This window comes from Engystomops pustulosus, chromosome 6 (genome assembly GCF_040894005.1).
Source record: "Engystomops pustulosus chromosome 6, aEngPut4.maternal, whole genome shotgun sequence".
NCBI classification, from domain to species: domain Eukaryota; kingdom Metazoa; phylum Chordata; class Amphibia; order Anura; family Leptodactylidae; genus Engystomops; species Engystomops pustulosus.
In genome coordinates, this window is record NC_092416.1 from 179,111,807 (window position 1) to 179,136,734 (window position 24,928).

The window sequence follows — 24,928 nt, forward strand, 5'->3', positions numbered from 1 at the left end:
CTCCATTGTACATAACCACATCTGATGTTCCTCATTGTCCCCACATCTTGGTTCCCTGACACGCATGACTGTTCTTACATAGAAACAAAACCAGGAGCTTGTTACCGATCACATGCGTTTCACTGGAAATGCATATGAGATCGTGGCGTGTCCTAGTGTCACGTGTGGATGGACAATGTGCCCCACACAGCTACCCCCACTAGTGTCCCCCGCACTCTCCCCCCACTAGTGTCCCCCGCACTCTCCCCCCAGTAATGTCCCCCGCACTCTCCCCCCAGTAATGTCCCCCGCACTCTCCCCCCAGTAATGTCCCCCGCACTCTCCCCCCAGTAATGTCCCCCGCACTCTCCCCCCAGTAATGTCCCCCGCACTCTCCCCCCAGTAATGTCCCCCGCACTCTTCCCCCAGTAATGTCCCCCGCACTCTTCCCCCAGTAATGTCCCCCGCACTCTTCCCCCAGTAATGTCCCCCGCACTCTTCCCCCAGTAATGTCCCCCGCACTCTTCCCCCAGTAATGTCCCCCGCACTCTCCCCCCAGTAATGTCCCCCGCACTCTCCCCTCAGTAATGTCCCCCGCACTCTTCCCCCAGTAATGTCCCCCGCACTCTTCCCCCAGTAATGTCCCCCGCACTCTCCCCTCAGTAATGTCCCCCGCACTCTTCCCCCCGTAATGTCCCCCGCACTCTCCCCCCAGTAATGTCCCCCACACAGCCCCCCCAGTGAGTAATGTGCCACACAGTTACCCCCATGTCCTTCCCCTTCCTTAGCTGCTAATATGTTTCCTCCTCACCTCACTCCTGCAGCTCAGTGCATTACTTTCCCCTGCCGGTCATGTGATCATGACATCATCACAGGTCCTGCAGCCTCCAGGAGTATTATTCTCCCGGAGGCTAGGACCTGCAGGGGAAAGTAATGCACACGTTCTCATCAAGATTCGTGTCCTGAGGACAGTGATCGTGATGAGAGAAGGGAGGATGCCCGATGCTCCAGCCAAAAGATCTGGGCAACAACAATATAGGGTTTAGAAGCCCCTTACCCCCTGCTGTCCAATCCGAATATTTCCTACTCCTCGCACACACATATGGACTATTCAGTCTCCAAAATATAGTAAAATATGGAACGCTTCACGAATTTGCGTGTCATCCTTGCGCAGGGGCCATGCTAATCTTCTCTGTATCGTTCCAATTTTAGTATATGTGCTGCCGAAGCGAGCACAGACCCCTGGCCTCCCCCATCAGTATATATAGTCCCCGGAGGGGGGGAGTTATGCATTATGGAGAGGTCACTCCATATACATTACACCCATCATCTTCATTGGATCATAACTCTCATTCTCCACAACTGTCTAGTTTTCCTTCTTAAATATATAAAAGTGCAAATAAAACGACACAAACGTATTAAACAGAATATGCAAAATAGATAAATAGCCCCAGAGGATGCTGGGAGCACCGGTCTTTGTCTTGTAAAAAGGGCGGGAAAAAGGTAAGAACAAAGGGAAACCCCAAACATTCCCTTGTTTCCCTTTGTTGGGTCTGTGGTTTCCAGGGTCCGGTCTGAATACTGTATTATCTCATCCGGGGGCTGCAGTTGCAGAATATCTTATTTCCAACATGTTTTTGGACTCTGTATTTATATTCCAGGATTGTGTGTCCTCACACTGCTGTGCTCTGTGCTCTCTGCAGCCAGTGTCAGCTACTGTCCCGGGAGAGATGTGTAATCATGTGTTTATTATTAGTAACTGCAGGACTGTGATACATGAATGTATACTTTGGGACTGTAGCTGCTCTGGGGGTGTCCTCACACTGCTGTGCTCTCAGCTCTCTGCACTGCTCTGTGTGGATGCTGTAGTATCCAATCAGAAATTTCCTAAAGCCTTCATGCACAGGGATAGAGCTGTGAGGCAGGTCAGTGCAAAGAGCTTAGAGCACAGCAGTGTGAGGCCCCTAATCTACCGTATTAGGTATTGTCCCTGGAGAGATGTGTAATCAGACTTTTGTTTATGTTGTTAGTTGCAGCAGGACTGTGGAATATGGATTTATATTCCAGGAGAGTATCTTCTCCAAGTCTACTGGGTGCGTGTCTTCACACAGCTGTGCTCTGTGTTCTCTGCAGAGAGTGTTATGTATTGTCCCTGGAGAGATGTGTAATCATAACTTTCTGTATGGTATTAGTAGCAGCAGGACTGTGCAATATGGATTTTTCCAAGATTGTAGCTTCTTCAAGTGCACTGGGGAAGGTGGGTGTCCTCACACTGCTGTGTTCTGTTCTCTCTGCCCTGAACTTCTCCATGACTTCAAAATCAATGTAAAAGCTTCTGGTATAATTATACAGCTCTTACTCAGAGCCAAATGAAGAGGCTGTGATGCATTTTAATGTACAAAGCTTATAACACAGCAGTGTGAGGACCCTCGAAGCGACAATCCTGGAATATAAATCCACATATCACAGTCCTGCTGCTACTAACACAAAGGTCTGATTACACATCTCTCCAGGGACAATACCCAACACCGGCTGCAGTCTATACGGTCACTCCTGCTGACTGTTTCCCTTTAAGGGATGGATTACACCTCCACAGATATCAAACTAATTTAAACTGCTGAGTGTAGCACACGGGTGAGGCGCGAGGATGATGGGGGTTATGACTGACGGCAGGGCACCGGTACATAGCGTCACGCGCTGCTGGGGGCCTAATTTCCTGTGACGCCCATATATCACCGGCAGCATCTGTTACCTGCAGAGCGGAGGGGGCGCTGCACAAGGTATTTACCGGATCAGCTCATTACACGGCGCTGGTTCTGATGGTCGGGGGTCCTCCACACCATCTGCCGCTCATTATGACATCTCCCAGGAGCGGCGCACATCACTGACTGCACCGCTCTACTACCCGAACAAGGGGGGACCCCTGCAGGCCAGAGAACAGCCTGATAGTCTGGGGGTGGAGGGTTAATGGTGGTACCACCGCAGGTTTTATCGCAGTGTCTAAGCTCCCCGGAACAACGGAACAGAGCGCAGACACACTGCACCGACACTTCAGCTCTAGACAAGAACTTTCTTGTGTGCACAGTTACATCCAGAGCTCCAAATTTTATATTAACCTTTTATAACAAAACAGTTCCTATGAGGACCATAATAAGTACTGGAGAGCAAAGAGTTCCTGCTGTAAATGCAGCTCTGGATGTGACTAGAGGATAGGACGAGATGTAGCGTCTTCATTACCTGGGAATTGCTTGTGGTTTCCGTAATCCTGTGAGCAGGGCACCGGGAAGAACTTGTGCTGGAGGGTCTCATGCTGAGAGGCCAGGACCACCATCTCCTCTCCCCCAGGATACCCCCAAAGAAGGAGAACACCGGAGACCGCCACGAGGAGAGCGAGGCTGCCCCACAGCGCAGGGCGCCGCCATGATCTGCCCGAGGAGCGGCTTCTTTTTAAGCTGAAAGTAAATATATAAGAATGTAAATACCAGTACAACAAATATAATGAACCCTCCCCAATGCTCTACACACAAGTGCACTGGGGGCGTGTCCTCACACTACTGTGCTCTGTGCTCTCTGCAGTGTTAGGTATTGTCCCTGGAGGAGGAGCCCAATGCAGAGAGCTCAGCGCACAGCAGGAGGAGGAGGAGCCCAATGCAGAGAGCTCAGCGCACAGCAGGAGAAGGAGCCCAATGCAGAGAGCTCAGCGCAAAGCAGGAGGAGGAGGAGGCCAATGCAGAGAGCTCAGCGCACAGCAGGAGGAGGAGGAGCCCAATGCAGAGAGCTCAGCGCACAGCAGGAGGAGGAGGAGCCCAATGTAGAGAGCTCAGCGCACAGCAGGAGGAGGAACCCAATGCAGAGTGCTCAGCGCACAGCAGGAGGAGCCCAATGCAGAGAGCTCAGCGCACAGCAGGAGGGGGAGGAGCTCAATGCAGAGAGCTCAGCGCACAGCAGGAGGAGCCCAATGCAGAGAGCTCAGCGCACAGCAGGAGGAGGAGGAGCCCAATGCAGAGAGCTCAGCGCACAGCAGGAGGAGGAGGAGCCCAATGCAGAGAGCTCAGCGCACAGCAGGAGGAGGAGGAGACCAATGCAGAGAGCTCAGCGCACAGCAGGAGGAGGAGGAGCCTAATGCAGAGAGCTCAGCGCACAGCAGGTGGAGCCCAATGCAGAGAGCTCAGTACACAGCAGGAGGAGGAGGAGCCCAATGCAGAGAGCTCAGCGCACAGCAGGAGGAGGAGGAGCCCAATGCAGAGAGCTCAGCGCACAGCAGGAGGAGGAGGAGACCAATGCAGAGAGCTCAGCGCACAGCAGGAGGAGGAGGAGCCTAATGCAGAGAGCTCAGCGCACAGCAGGTGGAGCCCAATGCAGAGAGCTCAGTACACAGCAGGAGGAGGAGGAGCCCAATGCAGAGAGCTCAGCGCACAGCAGGAGGAGGAGGAGCCCAATGCAGAGAGCTCAGCGCACAGCAGGAGGAGGAGGAGCCCAATGCAGAGAGCTCAGCGCACAGCAGGAGGAGGAGGAGACCAATGCAGAGAGCTCAGCGCACAGCAGGAGGAGGAGGAGACCAATGCAGAGAGCTCAGCGCACAGCAGGAGGAGGAGGAGCCCAATGCAGAGTGCTCAGAGCACAGCATATAATAAATCCACACATCACCGTCCTGCTGCTACTAGAACAGGACATGGCTGTATAATCGGTGGTGGAGCAGAAGCTATTATGGAGGCAGACAGCGCCATGCACTGTGTAGTGGTCATACAGGGTCACTGAAGGCATACCGCTGAGAGGTGGAGGTGTTTGTAGTCTATGGGCAGCCTGGATGAGACACTTCAGCAGTGGAGAAGATGTCCCTGTCACCTACCACCGGGGTCTGTGCACTCCTCCATATGGTGACACATGACAGGCCCCTCCATGATCCCCCGGTCTGACTTGTGCTTCCCCCCCGCAGCCCCCCGGTCTCACCTGTGCTTCCCCCCCGCAGCCCCCGGTCTCACCTGTGCTTCCCCCCTGCAGCCCCCCGTGCAGGCCCGGCTCCCGCCTCTCCGTTCTCTCCGCTCCCCCTCTGCCGCCGCTGTCTCGTTGCCATAGTGAGCGCACACCGGAGCTCGGCGATCCGACGTGGAGCCTGCACATTGGCCAGACGCGCCAGGCCGGAGCAATGGAGCCCAGAGCAGCCGGAGACATGGATGGGTGAGAGACGCCAGCACACTGCAACTCCCAGCATGTATCATAATACAGGACTACAGCTCCCAGCATGTATCATAACACAGGACTACAGCTCCCAGCATGTATCATAACACAGGACTACAGCTCCCAATATGTCCGGAATGTCACATACAGCCGGACTACAGCTCCCAGCATGTCACATACTACGGGACTACGACTCCCAGCATGTCCTGCCTGTCACATACTGCAGGACTACAGCTCCCAGCATGTCCTGCCTGTCACATACTGCAGGACTACAACTCCCAGCATGTCCTGCCTGTGAGATACCGCAGCCCTACAGCTCCCAGCATGTCACATAATGTCTGACTACAGCCCCAACATGTCCTGCCTGTCACATACTGTAGGACCGACTACAACTCCCAGCATGTCACATAATGCCAGACTACAGCTCCCAACATGTCCTGCCTGTCACATACTGCAGGACTAGAACTCCCAGCATGTCCTGCCTGTGAGATACCGCAGCACTACAGCTCCCAGCATGTCACATAATGCCAGACTACAGCTCCCAGCATTTCCTACCTGTCACATACCGTAGGACTACAACTCCCAGCATGTCACATGATAATGCCAGACTACAGCTCCCAACATGTCCTGCCTGTCACATACTGCCGGACTACAGCTCTCAGCATGTCCTGCCTGTCACATACTGCAGGATTACAACTCCCAGCATGTCCTGCCTGTCACATACTGCCAGACTACAGCTCTCAGCATGTCCTGCCTGTCACATACTGCCAGACTACAGCTCTCAGCATGTCCTGCCTGTCACATACTGCAGGACTACAGCTCTCAGCATGTCCTGCCTGTCACATACTGCAGGACTATAACTCCCAGCATGTCCTGCCTGTCACATACTGCAGGACTACAACTCCCAGCATGTCCTGCCTGTCACATCCAAACCAGACTTCTAATAACACTGGGGATGGAAATGTGTTTATACTTTGTTACAATGTGTCACTCCAGGCTTGTAATATCTCACAGAGCATTGTCTATTGTAGCAAACCCTCAGCTGTGAGGCAACAGATCATTCATATTTCTGCTCCATATTCCTCTTGTTTTAGACAAAATGGTGGCTCCGACAATAGCGATACTAAATCAACTCTCAAAATGATCCTGGTTCACCTGGACCTTAAAGGAGCCCCCCCGAAGGTCTCCTACCTGGCCGAGGTAAGTACCACATCCACAAACAGCTCTGATAATCACTGATAACTGGTTTTACTTTCAAGTCTAATATTTTTTTTTTCTAGGTTTTTCCACTGTTCTCTGCTTTAGGAGCAACCGGACTCCTGATAGAATATGAGGACACCTTTCCATACGACAAGCAGCTCCTCCCACTGCGAGCAGCTCACGCCTACAGGTACTCACATATATCTACTATAATACTGCCCACTATGTACAGGAATATAACTACTATAATACTGCCCCTATGTACAGGAATATAACTACTATAATACTGCCCCCTATGTACAGGAATATAACTACTATAATACTGCCCCCTATGTACAGGAATATAACTACTATAATACTGCCCCCTATGTACAGGAATATAACTTCTATAATACTGCCCCTATGTACAGGAATATAACTACTATAATACTGCCCCCTATGTACAAGAATATAACTACTACAATACTGCCCCCTATGCACAACTACTATAATACTGCCCCCTATGTACAAGAATATAACTACTATAATACTGCCCCCTATGTACAGGAATATAACTACTATGATACTGCTCCCTATGTACAAGAATATAACTACTATAATACTGCCCCTATGTACATGAATATAACTACTATAATACTGCTCCCTATGTACAAGAATATAACTACTATAATACTGCCCCCTATGTACAAGAATATAACTACTATGATACTGCCCTCTATGTACAGGAATATAACTACTATAATACTGCTCCCTATGTACAAGAATATAACTACTATGATACTGCCCCCTATGTACAAGAATATAACTACTATAATACTGCTCCCTATGTACAGGAATATAACTACTATAATACTGCCCCCTATGTACAAGAATATAACTACTATAATACTGCCCCCTATGTACAAGAATATAACTACTATAATACTGCCCCCTATGTACAAGAATATAACTACTATAATACTGCCCCCTATGTACAAGAATATAACTACTATAATACTGCCCCCTATGTACAAGAATATAACTACTATAATACTGTCCCCTATGTACAGGAATATAACTACAATAATACTGCCCCCTATGTACAGGAATATAACTACTATAATACTGCCCCATATGTACAGGAATATAACTACTATAATACTGCCCCCTATGTACAGGAATATAACTACTATAATACTGCCCCCTATGTACAGGAATATAACTACTATAATACTGCCCCCTATGTACAGGAATATAACTACTATAATACTGCCCCCTATGTACAGGAATATAACTACTATGATACTGCCCTCTATGTACAGGAATATAACTACTATAATACTGTCCCCTATGTACAAGAATATAACTACTATAATACTGCCCCCTATGTACAAGAATATAACTACTATAATACTGCCCCCTATGTACAGAAATATAGCTACTATAATACTGCCCCCTATGTACAAGAATATAACTACTATAATACTGCCCCCTATGTACAAGAATCTAACTACTATAATACTGCCTCCTATGTACAGGAATATAACTACTATAATACTGCCCCCTATGTACAGGAATATAGTTACTATAATACTGCCCCCTATGTACAGGAATATAACTACTATAATACTGCCCCCTATGTACAAGAATATAGTTACTATAATACTGCCCCCTATGTACAGGAATATAACTACTATAATACTGCCCCCTATGTACAGGAATATAACTACTATAATACTGCCCCCTATGTACAGGAATATAACTACTATAATACTGCCCCCTATGTACAAGAATATAACTACTATAATACTGCCTCCTATGTACACGAATATAACTACTATAATACTGCCTCCTATGTACACGAATATAACTACTATAATACTGCCCCCTATGTACAAGAATATAACTACTATAATACTGCTCCCTATGTACAAGAATATAACTACTATAATACTGCCCCCTATGTACAAGAATATAACTACTATAATACTGCCCCCTATGTACAGTAATATAACTACTATAATACTGCATCTATGTACAGGAATATAACTACTATAATACTGCCCCCTACATACAAGAATATAACTACTATAATACTGCATCTATGTACAGGAATATAACTACTATAATACTGCCCCCTATGTACAAGAATATAACTACTATAATACTGCCCCCTATGTACAAGAATATAACTACTATAATACTGCCCCCTATGTACAGGAATATAACTACTATAATACTGCCCCTATGTACAGGAATATAACTACTACAATACTGCCCCCTATGCACAAGAATATAACTACTATAATACTGCCCCCTATGTACAAGAATATAACTACTATAATACTGCCCCCTATGTACAAGAATATAACTACTATAATACTGCCCCCTATGTACAAGAATATAACTACTATAATACTGCCCCCTATGTACAAGAATATAACTACTATAATACTGCCCCCTATGTACAAGAATATAACTACTATAATACTGCCCCCTGTGTATAAGAATATAACTACTATAATACTGCCCCCTATGTACAGGAATATAACTACTATAATACTGCCCCCTATGTACAGGAATATAACTACTATAATACTGCCCCCTATGTACAGGAATATAACTACTATAATACTGCCCCCTATGTACAGGGATATTACTACTATAATACTGCCCCCTATGTACAGGAATATAATTACTATAATACTGCCCCCTATGTACAAGAATATAACTACTATAATACTGCCCCCTATGTACAAGAATATAACTACTATAATACTGCCCCCTATGTACAAGAATATAACTACTATAATACTGCCCCCTATGTACAAGAATATAACTACTATAATACTGCCCCCTATGTACAAGAATATAACTACTATAATACTGCCCCCTATGTACAAGAATATAACTACTATAATACTGCCCCCTATGTACAGTAATATAACTACTATAATACTGCATCTATGTACAGGAATATAACTACTATAATACTGCCCCCTACGTACAAGAATATAACTACTATAATACTGCATCTATGTACAGGAATATAACTACTATAATACTGCCCCCTATGTACAAGAATATAACTACTATAATACTGCCCCCTATGTACAAGAATATAACTACTATAATACTGCCCCCTATGTACAGGAATATAACTACTATAATACTGCCCCTATGTACAGGAATATAACTACTACAATACTGCCCCCTATGCACAAGAATATAACTACTATAATACTGCCCCCTATGCACAAGAATATAACTACTATAATACTGCCCCCTGTGTATAAGAATATAACTACTATAATACTGCCCCCTATGTACAAGAATATAACTACTATAATACTGCCCCCTATGTACAGGAATATAACTACTATAATACTGCCCCCTATGTACAGGAATATAACTACTATAATACTGCCCCCTATGTACAGGGATATTACTACTATAATACTGCCCCCTATGTACAGGAATATAATTACTATAATACTGCCCCCTATGTACAAGAATATAACTACTATAATACTACCCCTATGTACAAGAATATAACTACTATAATACTGCCCCCTATGTACAAGAATATAACTACTATAATACTGCCCCCTATGTACAGGGATATTACTACTATAATACTGCCCCCTATGTACAGGAATATAATTACTATAATACTGCCCCCTATGTACAAGAATATAACTACTATAATACTACCCCTATGTACAAGAATATAACTACTATAATACTGCCCCCTATGTACAAGAATATAACTACTATAATACTGCCCCCTATGTACAAGAATATAACTACTATAATACTGCCCCCTATGTACAAGAATATAACTACTATAATACTGCCCCCTGTGTATAAGAATATAACTACTATAATACTGCCCCCTGTGTATAAGAATATAACTACTATAATACTGCCCCCTATGTACAGGAATATAACTACTATAATACTACCCCCTATGTACAAGAATATAACTACTATAATACTACCCCCTATGTACAAGAATATAACTACTATAATACTGCCCCTATGTACAAGAATATAACTACTATAATACTGCCCCCTATGTACAAGAATATAACTACTATAATACTGCCCCCTATGTACAAGAATATAACTACTATAATACTGCCCCCTGTGTATAAGAATATAACTACTATAATACTGCCCCCTATGTACAGGAATATAACTACTATAATACTGCCCCCTATGTACAGGAATATAACTACTATAATACTGCCCCCTGTGTATTGATGTCTTTATAGTCCTCAGGATATCCGGGAGATCCTGCGTCTGGCGGAGATGCACCGTTTAGAAGTGATTCCTCTTGTACAGACATTTGGACACATGGAGGTGCGGTGGGGTATGGGGGGCGGTGGGGTGTGGGGGGAGGTGGGGGTGGACATGGGTCTTCTCTTACATTCCTTTCTCCTAATACCTTGTGCTCTCCCCTGTAGTTTGTCCTGAAGCACAGGGACTTCGCCCGCCTGAGGGGAGGTGCCCCACTTACCCCAACAGCCTGAACCCTCACCTGGACGAGTCCCTGCGGCTCCTCCATGACATGATCCGGCAGGTGATGGAGGCTGCACCCCGGGGTCCGCTGGCTGCACATTGGTGCTGATGAGGTACAGAGTCCTGCACCCTGTTATTGGGGTGGGGGTCCCACTGCTGGGGAGTAGAGGTAGATGACCCCTGTGGTTACACATCACCAAAACTTATCAAAGCTTTATACAAATCTGTGTAGAATTTCCTTGTATTGTGTACAAATCAATAGCAGAATTTTGCTGCAGCTTTGGATGTAACTGGAGAACACATACACTTCTTCTATAGGTCTACTACCTTGGGGAGGGAGAAGAATCCAAGCAACGTCTTTCCCAAGGCGGCCTGGCAGTAGAAGACCTCTTTATGTGTCACCTGAAGAAGGTGGCCGCACACGTGGTCTCCACTTATCCGGGCGTCAGACCTATCGCCTGGGATGACATGCTAAGGGGGCCTCCGCCCAGACATTGACCGGTCAGTAATCTGCAGTGTTAGTAGCAGCAGGACTGTGATTTATAGATTTATTGAAGGTTGTGGGGGCATGTTCTTACACTGCTGTGCTCTGTGCAGACAGTGTGATGTTTTGTCCCTGAAGCTCTGTGAAATTATATACCTTTGTGTATGTTGTTAGTAGCAGCAGGACTGTGATTTATAGATTTATATTCCTGGATTGAAGGTTGTGGGGGCTTGTCCTCACACTGCTGTGCTCTGTCCCTGGAGCTCTGTGAAATTATATACCTTTGTGTATGTTGTTAGTAGCAGCAGGATTGTGAACAAGAGATTTATATTTCAGGAATGTGTGACATTTGTTATCATACATATCATGTATGCTGTTAGCAGCAGCAGGACTGTGAAATATGGATTTATATTCTATGATTGTCATTTCTTCAAGTGTACTGGCCACATTTACTCACACTGCTGTGCTCTTAGCTCTCTGCAGCCAGTGTTAAATATTGTCCCTGGAGAAATGTATAATCATACCTTTGTGTATGTTAGTATCAGCAGAACTGTGAAATAGGGATTCATATTTTTGGATTGTGAACTGTTGGCCTGTCCTCACACTGCTGTGCTCTTAGATCTCTGTACAGAACTGCCGCACAGCATCTCCCCTCTGCTATGAGTGGCACTAGTTTTTAACCAGATGTCTGCAAAGCATAGAGGAGGGACTGTGAAACAGGACTCAGAGCACAGCAGTGTGAGGGCCCCCTCCCCTACAATCCTGCTGCATACTAATTCTCTGTTTCCCATAGACTCTGGACTCGCCCAGCTGGTGGAGCCTATGATCTGGGACTACACCCCAAACCTGGAGGTTGACAACAGAGGTAGGTGAACTAGTCACAATTTAAAGGGGTAATTGCCTTTCAGGTAACACATGGCACCACCTGCAGGGGGCGCCGCTGGTCCTGCACTCATGACTCCACATATCTACTACCCCTGCAGTTGCCCTGATCGAAAAGTATGTACAATGCGGCTTCCAGAAGATCTGGCTGGCCAGCGCCTTTAAGGGGGCCACCGGGGCCTGCCAGCAGCTGACCCATATAGGACATCACCTGGAGAACCATAGATGCTGGCTACAGGTGGCACAGAGGGTACCCCACCACACCCTGCAGGGACTGGCCCTCACAGGCTGGCAGAGGTACGACTCTTACTGATCTGTACATCCAGGGTCATGTTAGGTCATTAAAGGGGTCCCGACTTCTCTAGAATCCCTTGAAGTGCCCCTTCACTATGATCCGATCACACAGTGCCCTCCTGCTGGGACCTCTCCACATGTAATCTAGAAGATCCCTGACAGGAGGTGTTTGAGTTCCCTGCAGCTCCCCCGCAGGAGAAGAGAGGTATTACACAATACCCATTCATATTAATAGCTTGTCTGTATAATACAGGCCAGACCAGGTCCTCCAGAGATGGAGACACTCTTTATAACCGCACCTCGCCCGGGCCCGGATCCTGATGCAAGGACCCCCCCTTCATCTATTGATTATCTAATATGGTGTATGAAAATAAATCCCTTTAATTCCTTTATGACTCTTTTATCTTTCAGGTACGACCACTTCTCTGTTCTGTGTGAGCTCCTCCCAGTGGGCATACCATCTCTGGCCGTGTGTCTGCAGACGTTGAAGAATGGTATGGTCCATCGTGAATACAGCTGTCCCTTAGAGCTGCACCTCTGTGTAATCACACCTTTGTGTATGTTGTTAGTAGCAGCAGGACTGTGAGATATAGATTTATATTCCAGAACTGTAGCTTCTCCAAGTGCACTGGGAGCGTGTCCTCACACTGCTGTGCTCTGTTCTCTCTGCAGCTAGTGTTCGGTATTGTCCCCGGAGAGATGTGTAATCAGACTTTTGTGTATGTTGTTAGTAGCAGCAGGACTGTGATATATGGATTTATATCACAGGAGTGTTGCATAGTGCACTGAAGTCTCCTCACACTGCTGTGCTCTATGATCTCTGCAGTCAATGTTAGGTATTAGGTATATCCCTAGAGAGATGTATAATCAGACCTTTGTGTCTTTATATTCCAGGATTGTGCACTGGAGGCCTGTCCTAACACTGCTGTGCACTAAGCTCTCCGCAGCCCCTCCCCTCTGCTATATTGAATCTTGTTGGGTCAAACCAAAAATCCAAGACCGTTTAATGCAGAGAGCACAGCAGTGTGAGGACACACTTTCTTTCCATATGGAGAAGCTACAATAATTGATTGTTTTCCTTCCTTTACTCGCCACATACACAGAGGTCTGATTACACATCTCTCCAGGTACAGTACCTACACTGGTTGTAGAGTGCACAGAGCACAGCTGTGAGAGGGTACACTCCCAGTGCACTCCAGTGCAATCCTGGAATTTAAATCCATGTTTCACAGTCCTGCTGCTACAACATAAAGGTCTCTCAAGGGACATTTCCATTAAACCACTGATACGTTCCCTTTAATCAAGTTGAGCTGCAGTACCACACACACAACCTGAGGACCAGGGTGGCGCTGTAGGTAGCAGCAGCAGCGATGTTTTTCTATTCTTTTTAACCCCATCAATACCACATGGATCCTCCTGTACCTCTGCAGGTTCTTACTCGGAGCAGGCGGCCTCCTCCATACAAGAAATATTGGGAATGTCCCATCTGGATACGGAGAATTACATGAGGTGAGGACAGTAACGTGTGCAGGGCTCAGGGAAAGCTGGGTGATAACCAGTATGGCCGCCATGACTAGCACCCACCATTGTGGGAGCTGTAACGGCAGACGTATAGGTTGTCACCCGGGAACCTTCTTATACAATCTCTCTCTATGCCTTGTTGTTGCCTGACATCCTCTGTGCTGCTGTGAGCTGACGTTGTCTTATACTTTGCGCAGTGAAGCTTCAGGCTCCTTCCCCGGCAGTGACGTCTACAAGATGATCACCCAAGTCGTCTTCTTCCTGAAAAATCCCACCCAGGAATTCCTGGAGAGAAACCGGTGAGAACCAGTACAGTATACGGCGCCAATATTATACTGGACCCTGGTACTGTATATAGTACTGTATACCAGGACCCAGTGTAGTATAACACATGGAGAGCGGAACCACCAGGTATATGAGGCAACCTGAAGGGTCAAGGATCCAAATTTTGATTTTTCCATTGTCTTCCAGGATTGTCACCGGTTGGTTCAGTCCGTTTCACAGGAAGAAAAAAATTATTCATCCCATAATGGTCCAACAGATAGAACCCGAGGCCGTGAGGTAAGAGAATTACACTGTGTGCCCACTGGGGGCAGTATTATAGTAGTTATATTCCTGTACATAGGGGGCAGTATTATAGTAGTTATATTCTTGTACATAGGGGGCAGTATTATAGTAGTTATATTCCTGTACATAGGGGGCAGTATTATAGTAGTTATATTCCTGTACATAGGGGGCAGTATTATAGTAGTTATATTCCTGTACATAGGGGCAGTATTATAGTAGTTATATTCTTGTACGTAGGGGGCAGTATTATAGTAGTTATAGTCTTGTACATAGGGGGCAGTATTATAGTAGTTATATTCTTGTACATAGAGGACAGTATTATAGTAGTTATATTCCTGTACATAGGGGGCAGTATTATAGTAGTTATATTCCTGTACATAGGGGGCAGTATTATAGTAGTTATATTCTTGTACATAGGGGGCAGTATTATAGTAGTTATATTCGTGTACATAGGGGGCAGTATTATAGTAGTTATATTCCTGTACATAGGGGGCAGTATTATAGTAGTTATATTCTTGTACATAGGGGGCAGTATTATAGTAGTTATATTCCTGTACATAGGGGGCAGTATTATAGTAGTTATATTCCTGTACATAGGGGGCAGTATTATAGTAGTTATATTCCTGTACATAGGGGGCAGTATTATAGTAGTTATATTCCTGTACATAGGGGGCAGTATTATAGTAGTTATATTCCTGTACATAGGGGGCAGTATTATAGTAGTTATATTCCTGTACATAGGGGGCAGTATTATAGTAGTTATATTCTTGTACATAGAGGGCAGTATTATAGTAGTTATATTCCTGTACATAGGGGGCAGTATTATAATAGTTATATTCTTGTACATGGGGGGCAGTATTATAGTAGTTATATTCTTGTACATGGGGGGCAGTATTATAGTAGTTATATTCTTGTAGATAGGGGGCAGTATTATAGTAGTTATATTCTTGTACATGGGGGGCAGTATTATAGTAGTTATATTCTTGTAGATAGGGGGCAGTATTATAGTAGTTATATTCCTGTACATAGGGGGCAGTATTATAATAGTTATATTCCTGTACATAGGGGGCAGTATTATAGTAGTTATATTCCTGTACATAGGGGGCAGTATTATAGTAGTTATATTCTTGTACATAGGGGGCAGTATTATAGTAGTTATATTCTTGTACATAGGGGGAATATTCTAGTAGTTATATTCTTGTACATAGGGGGCAGTATTATAGTAGTTATATTCTTGTACATAGGGGGCAGTATTATAGTAGTTATATTCTTGTACATAGGGGGCAGTATTATAGTAGTTATATTCTTGTACATGGGGGGCAGTATTATAGTAGTTATATTCTTGTAGATAGGGGGCAGTATTATAGTAGTTATATTCTTGTAGATAGGGGGCAGTATTATAGTAGTTATATTCCTGTACATAGGGGGCAGTATTATAGTAGTTATATTCCTGTACATAGGGGGCAGTATTATAGTAGTTATATTCCTGTACATAGGGGGCAGTATTATAGTAGTTATATTCTTGTACATAGGGGGCAGTATTATAGTAGTTATATTCTTGTACATAGGGGGAATATTCTAGTAGTTATATTCTTGTACATAGGGGGCAGTATTATAGTAGTTATATTCCTGTACATAGGGGGCAGTATTATAGTAGTTATATTCTTGTACATAGGGGGCAGTATTATAGTAGTTATATTCTTGTACATAGGGGGCAGTATTATAGTAGTTATATTCTTGTACATAGGGGGCAGTATTATAGTAGTTATATTCTTGTACATGGGGGGCAGTATTATAGTAGTTATATTCCTGTACATAGGGGGCAGTATTATAGTAGTTATATTCTTGTACATAGGGGCAGTATTATAGTAGTTATATTCTTGTACATAGGGAGCAGTATTATAATAGTTATATTCTTGTACATAGGGGGCAGTATTATAGTAGTTATATTCCTGTATATAGGGGGCAGTAATATAGTAGTTATATTCTTGTACATAGGAGCAGTATTATAGTAGTTATATTCTTGTACATAGGAGCAGTATTATAGTAGTTATATTCTTGTACATAGGGGGCAGTATTATAGTAGTTATATTCTTGTACATAGGGGGCAGTGTTATAGTAGTTATATTCTTGTACATAGGGAGCAGTATTATAATAGTTATATTCTTGTACATAGGGGGCAGTATTATAGTAGTTATATTCCTGTATATAGGGGGCAGTAATATAGTAGTTATATTCTTGTACATAGGAGCAGTATTATAGTAGTTATATTCTTGTACATAGGAGCAGTATTATAGTAGTTATATTCTTGTACATAGGGGGCAGTGTTATAGTAGTTATATTCTTGTACATAGGGGGCAGTGTTATAGTAGTTATATTCTTGTACATAGGGGGCAGTGTTATAGTAGTTATATTCTTGTACATAGGGAGCAGTATTATAGTAGTTACATTCTTGTAAATAGGGGCAGTATTATAGTAGTTATATTCTTGTACATATGGGGCAGTATTATAGTAGTTATATTCCTGTACATAGGGGGCAGTATTATAGTAGTTATATTCTTGTACATAGGGGGCAGTATTATAGTAGTTATATTCTTGTACATAGGGGGCAGTATTATAGTAGTTATATTCTTGTACATAGGGGGCAGTATTATAGTAGTTATATTCCTGTACATAGAGGGCAGTATTATAGTAGTTATATTCTTGTACATAGGGGGCAGTGTTATAGTAGTTATATTCTTGTACATAGGGAGCAGTATTATAGTAGTTATATTCCTGTACATAGGGGGCAGTATTGTAGTAGTTATATTCCTGTACATAGGGGGCAGTATTATAGTAGTTATATTTTTGTACATAGGGGGCAGTATTATAGTAGTTATATTTTTGTACATAGGGGGCAGTATTATAGTAGTTATATTTTTGTACATAGGGGGCAGTATTATAGTAGTTATATTTTTGTACATAGGGGGCAGTATTATAGTAGTTATATCCCTGTACATAGGGGGCAGTATTATAGTAGTTATATCCCTGTACATAGGGGGCAGTATTATAGTACAGTAGTTATATTCCTGTACATAGGGGGCAGTATTATAGTAGTTATATTCCTGTACATAGGGGGCAGTATTATAGTAGTTATATTCTTGTACATAGGGGGCAGTATTATAGTAGTTATATTCCTGTACATAGGGGGCAGTATTATAGAAGTTATATTCTTGTACATAGGGGGCAGTATTATAGTAGTTATATTCTTGTACATAGGGGGCAGTATTATAGTAGTTATATTCTTGTACATAGGGGGCAGTATTATAGTAGTTATATTCTTGTACATAGGGGGCAGTGTTATAGTAATATTCATTTCCTCCTTAGTCTCTTATCTAATTGGACATTAGTCCTGAGGGACCTCCAGGCGGCTCTGCTCCAGATCTTTCCAGAGGTGTCGGTAGAGGAGTGGATGGAGGAACATGCGCTTCCCTACTACCTGCAGCTGCAGGACCTGGTGCAGGATGTGAATGCCGCCCTGGAGAACCAGTCATAGACCTGACACCACTGTGCAGCTGCTCCTGAGCCTCAATCCTCATCTTTAGTCCTGCAATATTCTTTATCTTGAATTACCTGCTAGATGACTCTAGTCACATCCAAAGCTGCATTCAGGATTCAGCTGTGTTATGGAGACAAGTTTAGTACTTTATTCTTGTTGCAGCAGCCGAGAAGAGATTTAAGCTGAGCCTGAGGTTTGGCATCACTGATCTTGGTGCAGCTTTGGAAAAGACTGGAGGATTTAAAATGCAAATTACTTGTAAATTGTTATTTTACTGTACAGTCATTTTTTTTTTATTTTCTGCCAAAGAAAATATGCAACACAATATTCTGTATATTCCCTGTGTGATAATCCAGAGCACTCACTATTCTGCTGCTGGTGCAGTCACTGTGTACATACATGACATTACTTATCCTGTACTGATCCTGAGTTACATCCTGTATTATACCCCAGAGCTGCACTCACTATTCTGCTGCTGGTGCAGTCACTGTGTACATACATGACATTACTTATCCTGTACTGATCCTGAGTTACATCCTGTATTATACTCCAGAGCTGCACTCACTATTTTGCTGCTGGTGCAGTCACTGTGTACATACATGACATTACTTATCCTGTACTGATCCTGAGTTACATCCTGTATTATACTCCAGAGCTGCACTCACTATTCTGCTGCTGGTGCAGTCACTGTGTACATACATGACATTACTTATCCTGTACTGATCCGGAGTTACATGCTGTATTATACCCCAGAGCTGCACTCACTATTCTGCTGCTGGTGCAGTCACTGTGTACATACATGACATTACGTATCCTGTACTGATCCTGAGTTACATCCTGTATTATACCCCAGAGCTGTACTCACTATTCTGCTGCTGGTGCAGTCACTGTGTATATACATGACATTACTTATCCTGTACTGATCCTGAGTTACATCCTGTATTATACTCCAGAGCTGCACTCACTATTCTGCTGCTGGTGCAGTCACTGTGTACATACATGACATTACTTATCCTGTACTAATCCTGAGTTACATCCTGTATTATACCCCAGAGCTGCACTCACTATTCTGCTGCTGGTGCAGTCACTGTGTACATACATGACATTACTTATCCTGTACTGATCCTGAGTTACATCCTGTAGATCTTTTATTTTATATAAAAGTAAAAAACATAACAATACAAACCAAACATAATATACAATATATACAATATCTTACTTGCTGGTCCAGCCACATTCACACCTAGTAAAAACAATAACTTACAATACACCGAAATGAATGAACACCAAATACCACAACCCCCACCCAACCGATTATCACAACCTAAACCAAACCAATAAACAATAAGACAAGCCACACCCACAAATAAAACATAAATGACTATAAATATACATAAACCCACCCCACACCCTCTAATAACAAACCACCCCACACAGATCACATCCCACACCCGTTTTTTTTTTTTTTTAAATATATAATAACAAATACACATAACACTACACTAAACTAAATCCCTCGCCCGCACCCTCCCCTTCCCCCAGACACTGGTCTAACGTCCAAAGTTTGCGTTAAGTAGTCCAGACCCCTCCCAACCTAACACTATGTCCCAAACCCCACTATATACAATATATACACTATATACAGTATTTACAACATAACATAAAGAAAACAGAATACAAATAAAATCTCAACAACATCAATCAAAACCACATAAAGCCAAGGTTCGGTGCCTGCAAGCCCCTACATCACTATAACCTCAGAACACAAAACAAAAATCTACAGTGTCAGCTTCAGCCCAACACCAGGAGCGGAGATGACAGACTAAGGGACACTAAAGGAGAAGCCCCTCCAAAGGAGAGAGGCCCTCCCCGTGCCCAGCCTCTCATACTCCAGAGAGCGCACCTTCACCAGGTCACCCAGAATGTTCCTAACCACCTCATCCACCGGGAGGATTTTACGCTGCGTCGATACTAAACACCGTGCGTTCCACGTGTGGTACCTGACCACTAGGCTAACTAGGAATAACGTGCAGCGGTCCCGGCCACCCAGGCCTCTGAATGCTCCATAGGCCCACTCCGCATAGGAGAGACCGGCCAACCCGGGCCAATGGATGGAAGCGCCCACCCGGTTGTACACCTCTGTGTTAAAGGGGCACTGAAGCAGGAAGTGGTCCATGCTCTCCAGCAGGCCACCGCACTCCTCCCGGGGACAACCCCTTTCCTCAGAGCTCCTACACTTCAGATTGTCCCTCACACACAGCTTTCCATGGAAGCAGCGCCAAGTCAAGTCCCAAAACTTCAAGCGGATCCTGATGGAATTCAATAAACTCAAACCCACCCCCAGATCCCGACTTGGGCAATCCCTGAGGGCCAGAGGCTTCTGGAAATGGGTCAACAGAACCCTTTTGTCAAGGACTTTCCTCGACATGGTCCTGATCTCCCACATTCCCAGACCCCACCGGCGAATCACCTTCAGAACCGGGGTAGCGTAAGCCGGAAGATGCCCATGCGGTGTACGGAGATCCTTCACTCGCCCTCCTGTCTCCCATTCCTGGAAGAAAGGCCGAAACCATCCCCTGCAGGAGTATACCCACGGAGGAGCCCTCTCTTTCCATTCACTAGGAACACCACAGGGTTGACCATACACAACCCTCCTTGTCTCCTCGTGCGGTTAGTAATCTCTCTCTTGATTAGTTTCAGCCTATTCCCCCATAACAGCTGGAAGAACAGACTGTAGACCCGAGTCCAGAGGGGTTCTGGCAACATGCACACACTGCCCAGATATATTAGCAGCGGGAGCAGGTAAGTTTGGATCAGGTTCACCCTTTCAGACTATTATGCGACACATATACATTAGTGTCAAGAAATTGTATGTTTGTATCGGAAACCACCACCAATTACCCCTACATTAAATTCACAATGGTGGTTTCCGATACAAACATACAATTTCTTGACACTAATGTATATGTGTCGCATAATAGTCTGAAGACTGATTTACATGTTAAAGCGACAGACTGTAATACCATCCTTAGATATGAGAGCCAACACCCCCGTGGGATGATCCGCTCCCTCCCATTTAGTCAACTCTTAAGGGTAAAACGGATTGTCGATGATCAAAGCACCCTTGATAATGAACTACTTAAGATGGGGAGAAAATTTATCCATAGGGGCTACCCAAGACAGTTGGTAGGGGAACAAATTGAGAGAGTCAAAAAACTGGACCGTACAACTCTCCTCTCTAAGAAGAACACAAGGGGTCAGAACACACATATACCAATGGTCACGACTTTTACCCCACATAGTCAGAAAATTGCCTCTATCATTCGAAACAACTGGTGTCTACTAAAAACCTACTATAAAAATTTACAGGAATTTCAAGCCCCCCCATTATTCTCCTATAAGAGGAATAAAAATCTGAGAGACATGTTGGTTAAATCTGATGTGGCACCTACTAAAACAACCACACACACTGGGTGTGTCCCATGTATGGCATGTGAGAATTGTACCCTTATGATGAAGGGTGATTACTTCACCCATCCTACCACTGGAAAGAGATTTAAAATTAAATTTCGGTTGACATGTAGAAGCGACTATGTGATCTATGTCCTACAGTGTCCATGTAAATTATTATATGTGGGGGAGACTACGACAGAATGTAGATTACGTCTAAATAATCACAAATCCAGTATACGCACCAAAAAACTGGATCTTCCTGTTCCATGCCATTTTTCCGAAGCAGGACATAGACTTGACGAACTGAGGTTCACGATAATAGATAGGATCCCTCCACTCACTAGGGGTGGGAATAGGGAGCTACTATTGAAACGTAGGGAAGTACAATGGATCCATAGACTGGGGTCCCTTACCCCTCAGGGTCTTAATAGAGATTTACCATTGAATGTATTTATCTAGTGTAATCACCTTCTTCGGCACTAGTTGCTCTTCTCCGTCCGGGACATTTATTGGTGCACTTAATGGTTACGTTTGTATAGCACTGATAAATTGATTATCCTTATTACATGACTTTATAGGAATTGTACAGTATCTGTTCGGACCTACCTTTGAGTCCCATCTTGTTTGACATTTATTTCTTTGTCTTTGCAGTATATCTTGGATTTGGCTCCGTTTTAATCTCCACACAGCGGTGACCCATAGGCGAGTGGGATGTTTAGTAGCCGGTGGACCTGTTGAAGGTTGCAGCGATCCCGGAGGGACACGACAGGAGGAGATCCTAAGCCGTTCCGGCGATATGTTGATTTCCACGCCTGCCTTATCCTGCTTACCTTTGGATCACCTGGCACCCTCCCGTGACTCCTCTATGTGTCCCGCTTTTGGAGTACATGATCCGAGCCTTATGTATTTCTGCATGTAATTTTCTCCCTTCCCATTCTCAAGATGGCCGAGTAGTGCCTCTCGCATGCTATGTGCATGCGTGCACTCTGGATGTGGACTAGTGTATGGACCGATATATGCCTATTACGAGTGAACTAAACAGCGAAATTGTAACTTTATGATCTTTTAATATATCGTGATGCTGTCAATTCCATTTTTTAACACCTTTACCTTAATTTGCACTTGGCACTTTTTTTACGCTACATTAGAATTGCTCCCCCTAGTGATTGACCCGTGAGAGCTGCTATGGGGATATAGGGTTAAAACGAGGGAGCCTTATTTTAACACATTTTGCCACATTATGGATATATTTAATGTTTATCACTAACAGATCACGTCTACAATATAGTGACCTTTTTGCAACATGTATTTTGTATTAACCTGCATTTTGTATCTTTTGTAAATGTCACTTTACACATCTGTTGTTAATCAATGCACCACTATTTAAGTCAGCTCACTTCCTGACTCAGTATGCTTAATAATGCCTTGATTGAATTGGCGAAACGTCGCACATTTTTGGTGGAATAAAAACTCTTTCTTCAGAGATACCGGAGTGCTGCTTCTCAAATTGTATTCTAGTCCTGTGACAACTTTACCATTCACTGACATCTTGCAGTTTCTGTAAGGGTCGGGCGAGCGGTATTTCCCGTAATCCCTCTCAAAAACCAAAGATGCGTGTCTATCGTAATGACACCTCTTCAGCAAGGATTTCACTCTGGAGATGTCCTCACGACTACCTCCAGTCGAGACGAGATGCTCGAGTTTCCTCCTCAGGCCCTGATACAGGCGGTACCTGTCCAGGCTCCTGAGGCTCGAGAGCTGGCGGAAGAATCTCGCCACCCTTTTCTTGAGCATCTCCCACCACTCTGACTTACTGCTACAAAGGCCCAGCAAAGGTACCTGGCTCTGAAGAAAGTCCTCAAAGGATTGTCTGATCTCCGCTTCTTCCAGGAGAGACGAATTGAGCTTCCAGTAGCCTCTTCCCATCCGGGGGGTCTCTGTAACATTCAGAGAAAACAAAATTAGACAGTGGTCGGAGAACTCCACCTCAACAACGGACACTGCTGAAGAAATGGCTTCCTCCTTTAAATAAAACCTGTCTATTCTAGACCTGCAGCTACCCCTATAATAGGTGAACCCCGCGTGGCCTGGGGTGTGCCGGATGTGGACATCCACCAGGCGAGCCTCACTGGCTATGCTATTAAGAGCGACGCTATCATAAGTCAGCTTGTTTATGGAACCTCCCCTATCCTGGGACCTCGTGACAGCATTGAAGTCCCCTCCAAAGACCACCTGCCGACTTGTAAAAAGGTAGGGCCTGATCCTCATAAAGAGACACTTCCTGTCCCACTTGGACTGGGGACCATAGATGTTAATTAGGCGAAGTTCTTGTCCCTTCATGAGGACATCCAGGATCAGGCACCTCCCCATTTCTAACTCAATAACTCGTCGGCATTCTACCGGTGCAGTAAAAAGGACCGCCACTCCGCTATATGGCTCGGCCGCAAGAGACCAATAGGAAGGCCCGTGTCTCCATTCCCTCTTAGCTTTAAACACGGCCGCCAAATCTGGCAGCCTGGTCTCCTGCAAAAATAAAATGTCGGCTTCAACACGGCCGAGAAAATCAAAGGCCGCAAATCTAGCCGCATCAGACTTAATGCTGGCGACATTAATGGACGCCAGCGTCAACGGAGTGGGTGCCGCCATCATGAGTGATTGAGTTGGACGGCTTTCTTTTTACCCATCTTACCACCACCCTCGGGAAATGAACACCCCCTTTTTAGACATATTGTGGTGTCCATCTCCCGCACCTCTGATGCTTCAGGGGCAGATCTAGGACCTGCCCCCTCATCCTCGTCTCCAGACTCTGGGCCAGTCTCCCCTCCTGAGGACCCTGACTCCCCAGGGGGAGACTCGGCACCTCCTGCAGGCTCCGCCACCTCTGGCCCTTCACCCTCAGCCCCTCCATCGGCAGGAGAGGCTCCATCCAGGGCCAGAAATCGATTTGAAAGTTCGACCAGCGGGGGGTCGGTTGCACCTTCCTTGGGTATCTTAGTCAGGGAGGGAGAAGATCTTACACCTCCCTTCTTTTTACCCTTTTTCTTCTTTTTGGCGCCACGCTTACGCTTTTCCTCTAGCCACGCCCTATTATCCTCGTCCATACTCTCATAATGGGAGGAGTCTGAGGACATGGCACCTTCCTCTCTCTCGATCCTCCTGACCTCCTCATCCAGTACATCATCCCCTGGGGCCTCAGCGACAGGTGTGGTCTCCAGGATAGCGCCAGAGGTTGTTCCAGCAGCCCGAGACTCCCCCCGCTCTCTCTCCTGTTGACGCTTCTCTAGACGCCTTAGCTGGGCAGGCGTCTTTTTCCTGTCTTTCTTCCCTGG

At 44.8% G+C, this 24,928-nt stretch overlaps 2 protein-coding genes and 1 non-coding gene across 3 annotated transcripts in view; 1 reads left to right on the forward strand and 2 right to left on the reverse strand.

The window, feature by feature from the left end:
• The window catches only part of OGFOD3 (2-oxoglutarate and iron dependent oxygenase domain containing 3), a 73,556-nt gene extending 68,362 nt beyond the window's left edge, over positions 1-5,194 (reverse strand). The window contains exons 1-2 of the mRNA XM_072112596.1: positions 4,962-5,194; positions 3,217-3,431 (exon numbers count right to left, since the gene is read on the reverse strand). Coding sequence (XP_071968697.1) covers positions 3,217-3,431; positions 4,962-5,191 — 445 coding nt within the window. The 5' untranslated portion in view covers positions 5,192-5,194. The remainder of the gene's footprint in view (positions 1-3,216; positions 3,432-4,961) is intronic.
• Positions 1,109-1,215, reverse strand: LOC140066416 (U6 spliceosomal RNA). Its single transcript, XR_011848260.1, has one exon. It is a non-coding gene; the product is annotated as a U6 spliceosomal RNA (small nuclear RNA).
• HEXD (hexosaminidase D) lies at positions 4,575-18,471 on the forward strand. Its single transcript, XM_072112594.1, is given in 16 exon segments — positions 4,575-5,157; positions 6,252-6,357; positions 6,438-6,547; positions 10,614-10,701; positions 10,806-10,850; positions 10,853-10,930; positions 10,932-10,973; positions 11,179-11,335; positions 11,338-11,361; positions 12,138-12,209; positions 12,328-12,523; positions 12,932-13,014; positions 13,951-14,029; positions 14,239-14,340; positions 14,513-14,602; positions 17,975-18,471. Coding segments are annotated over 16 exon segments (1,473 nt in total). The 5' UTR covers positions 4,575-5,125; the 3' UTR covers positions 18,144-18,471.
• Positions 18,472-24,928: the final 6,457 nt, after the last annotated feature.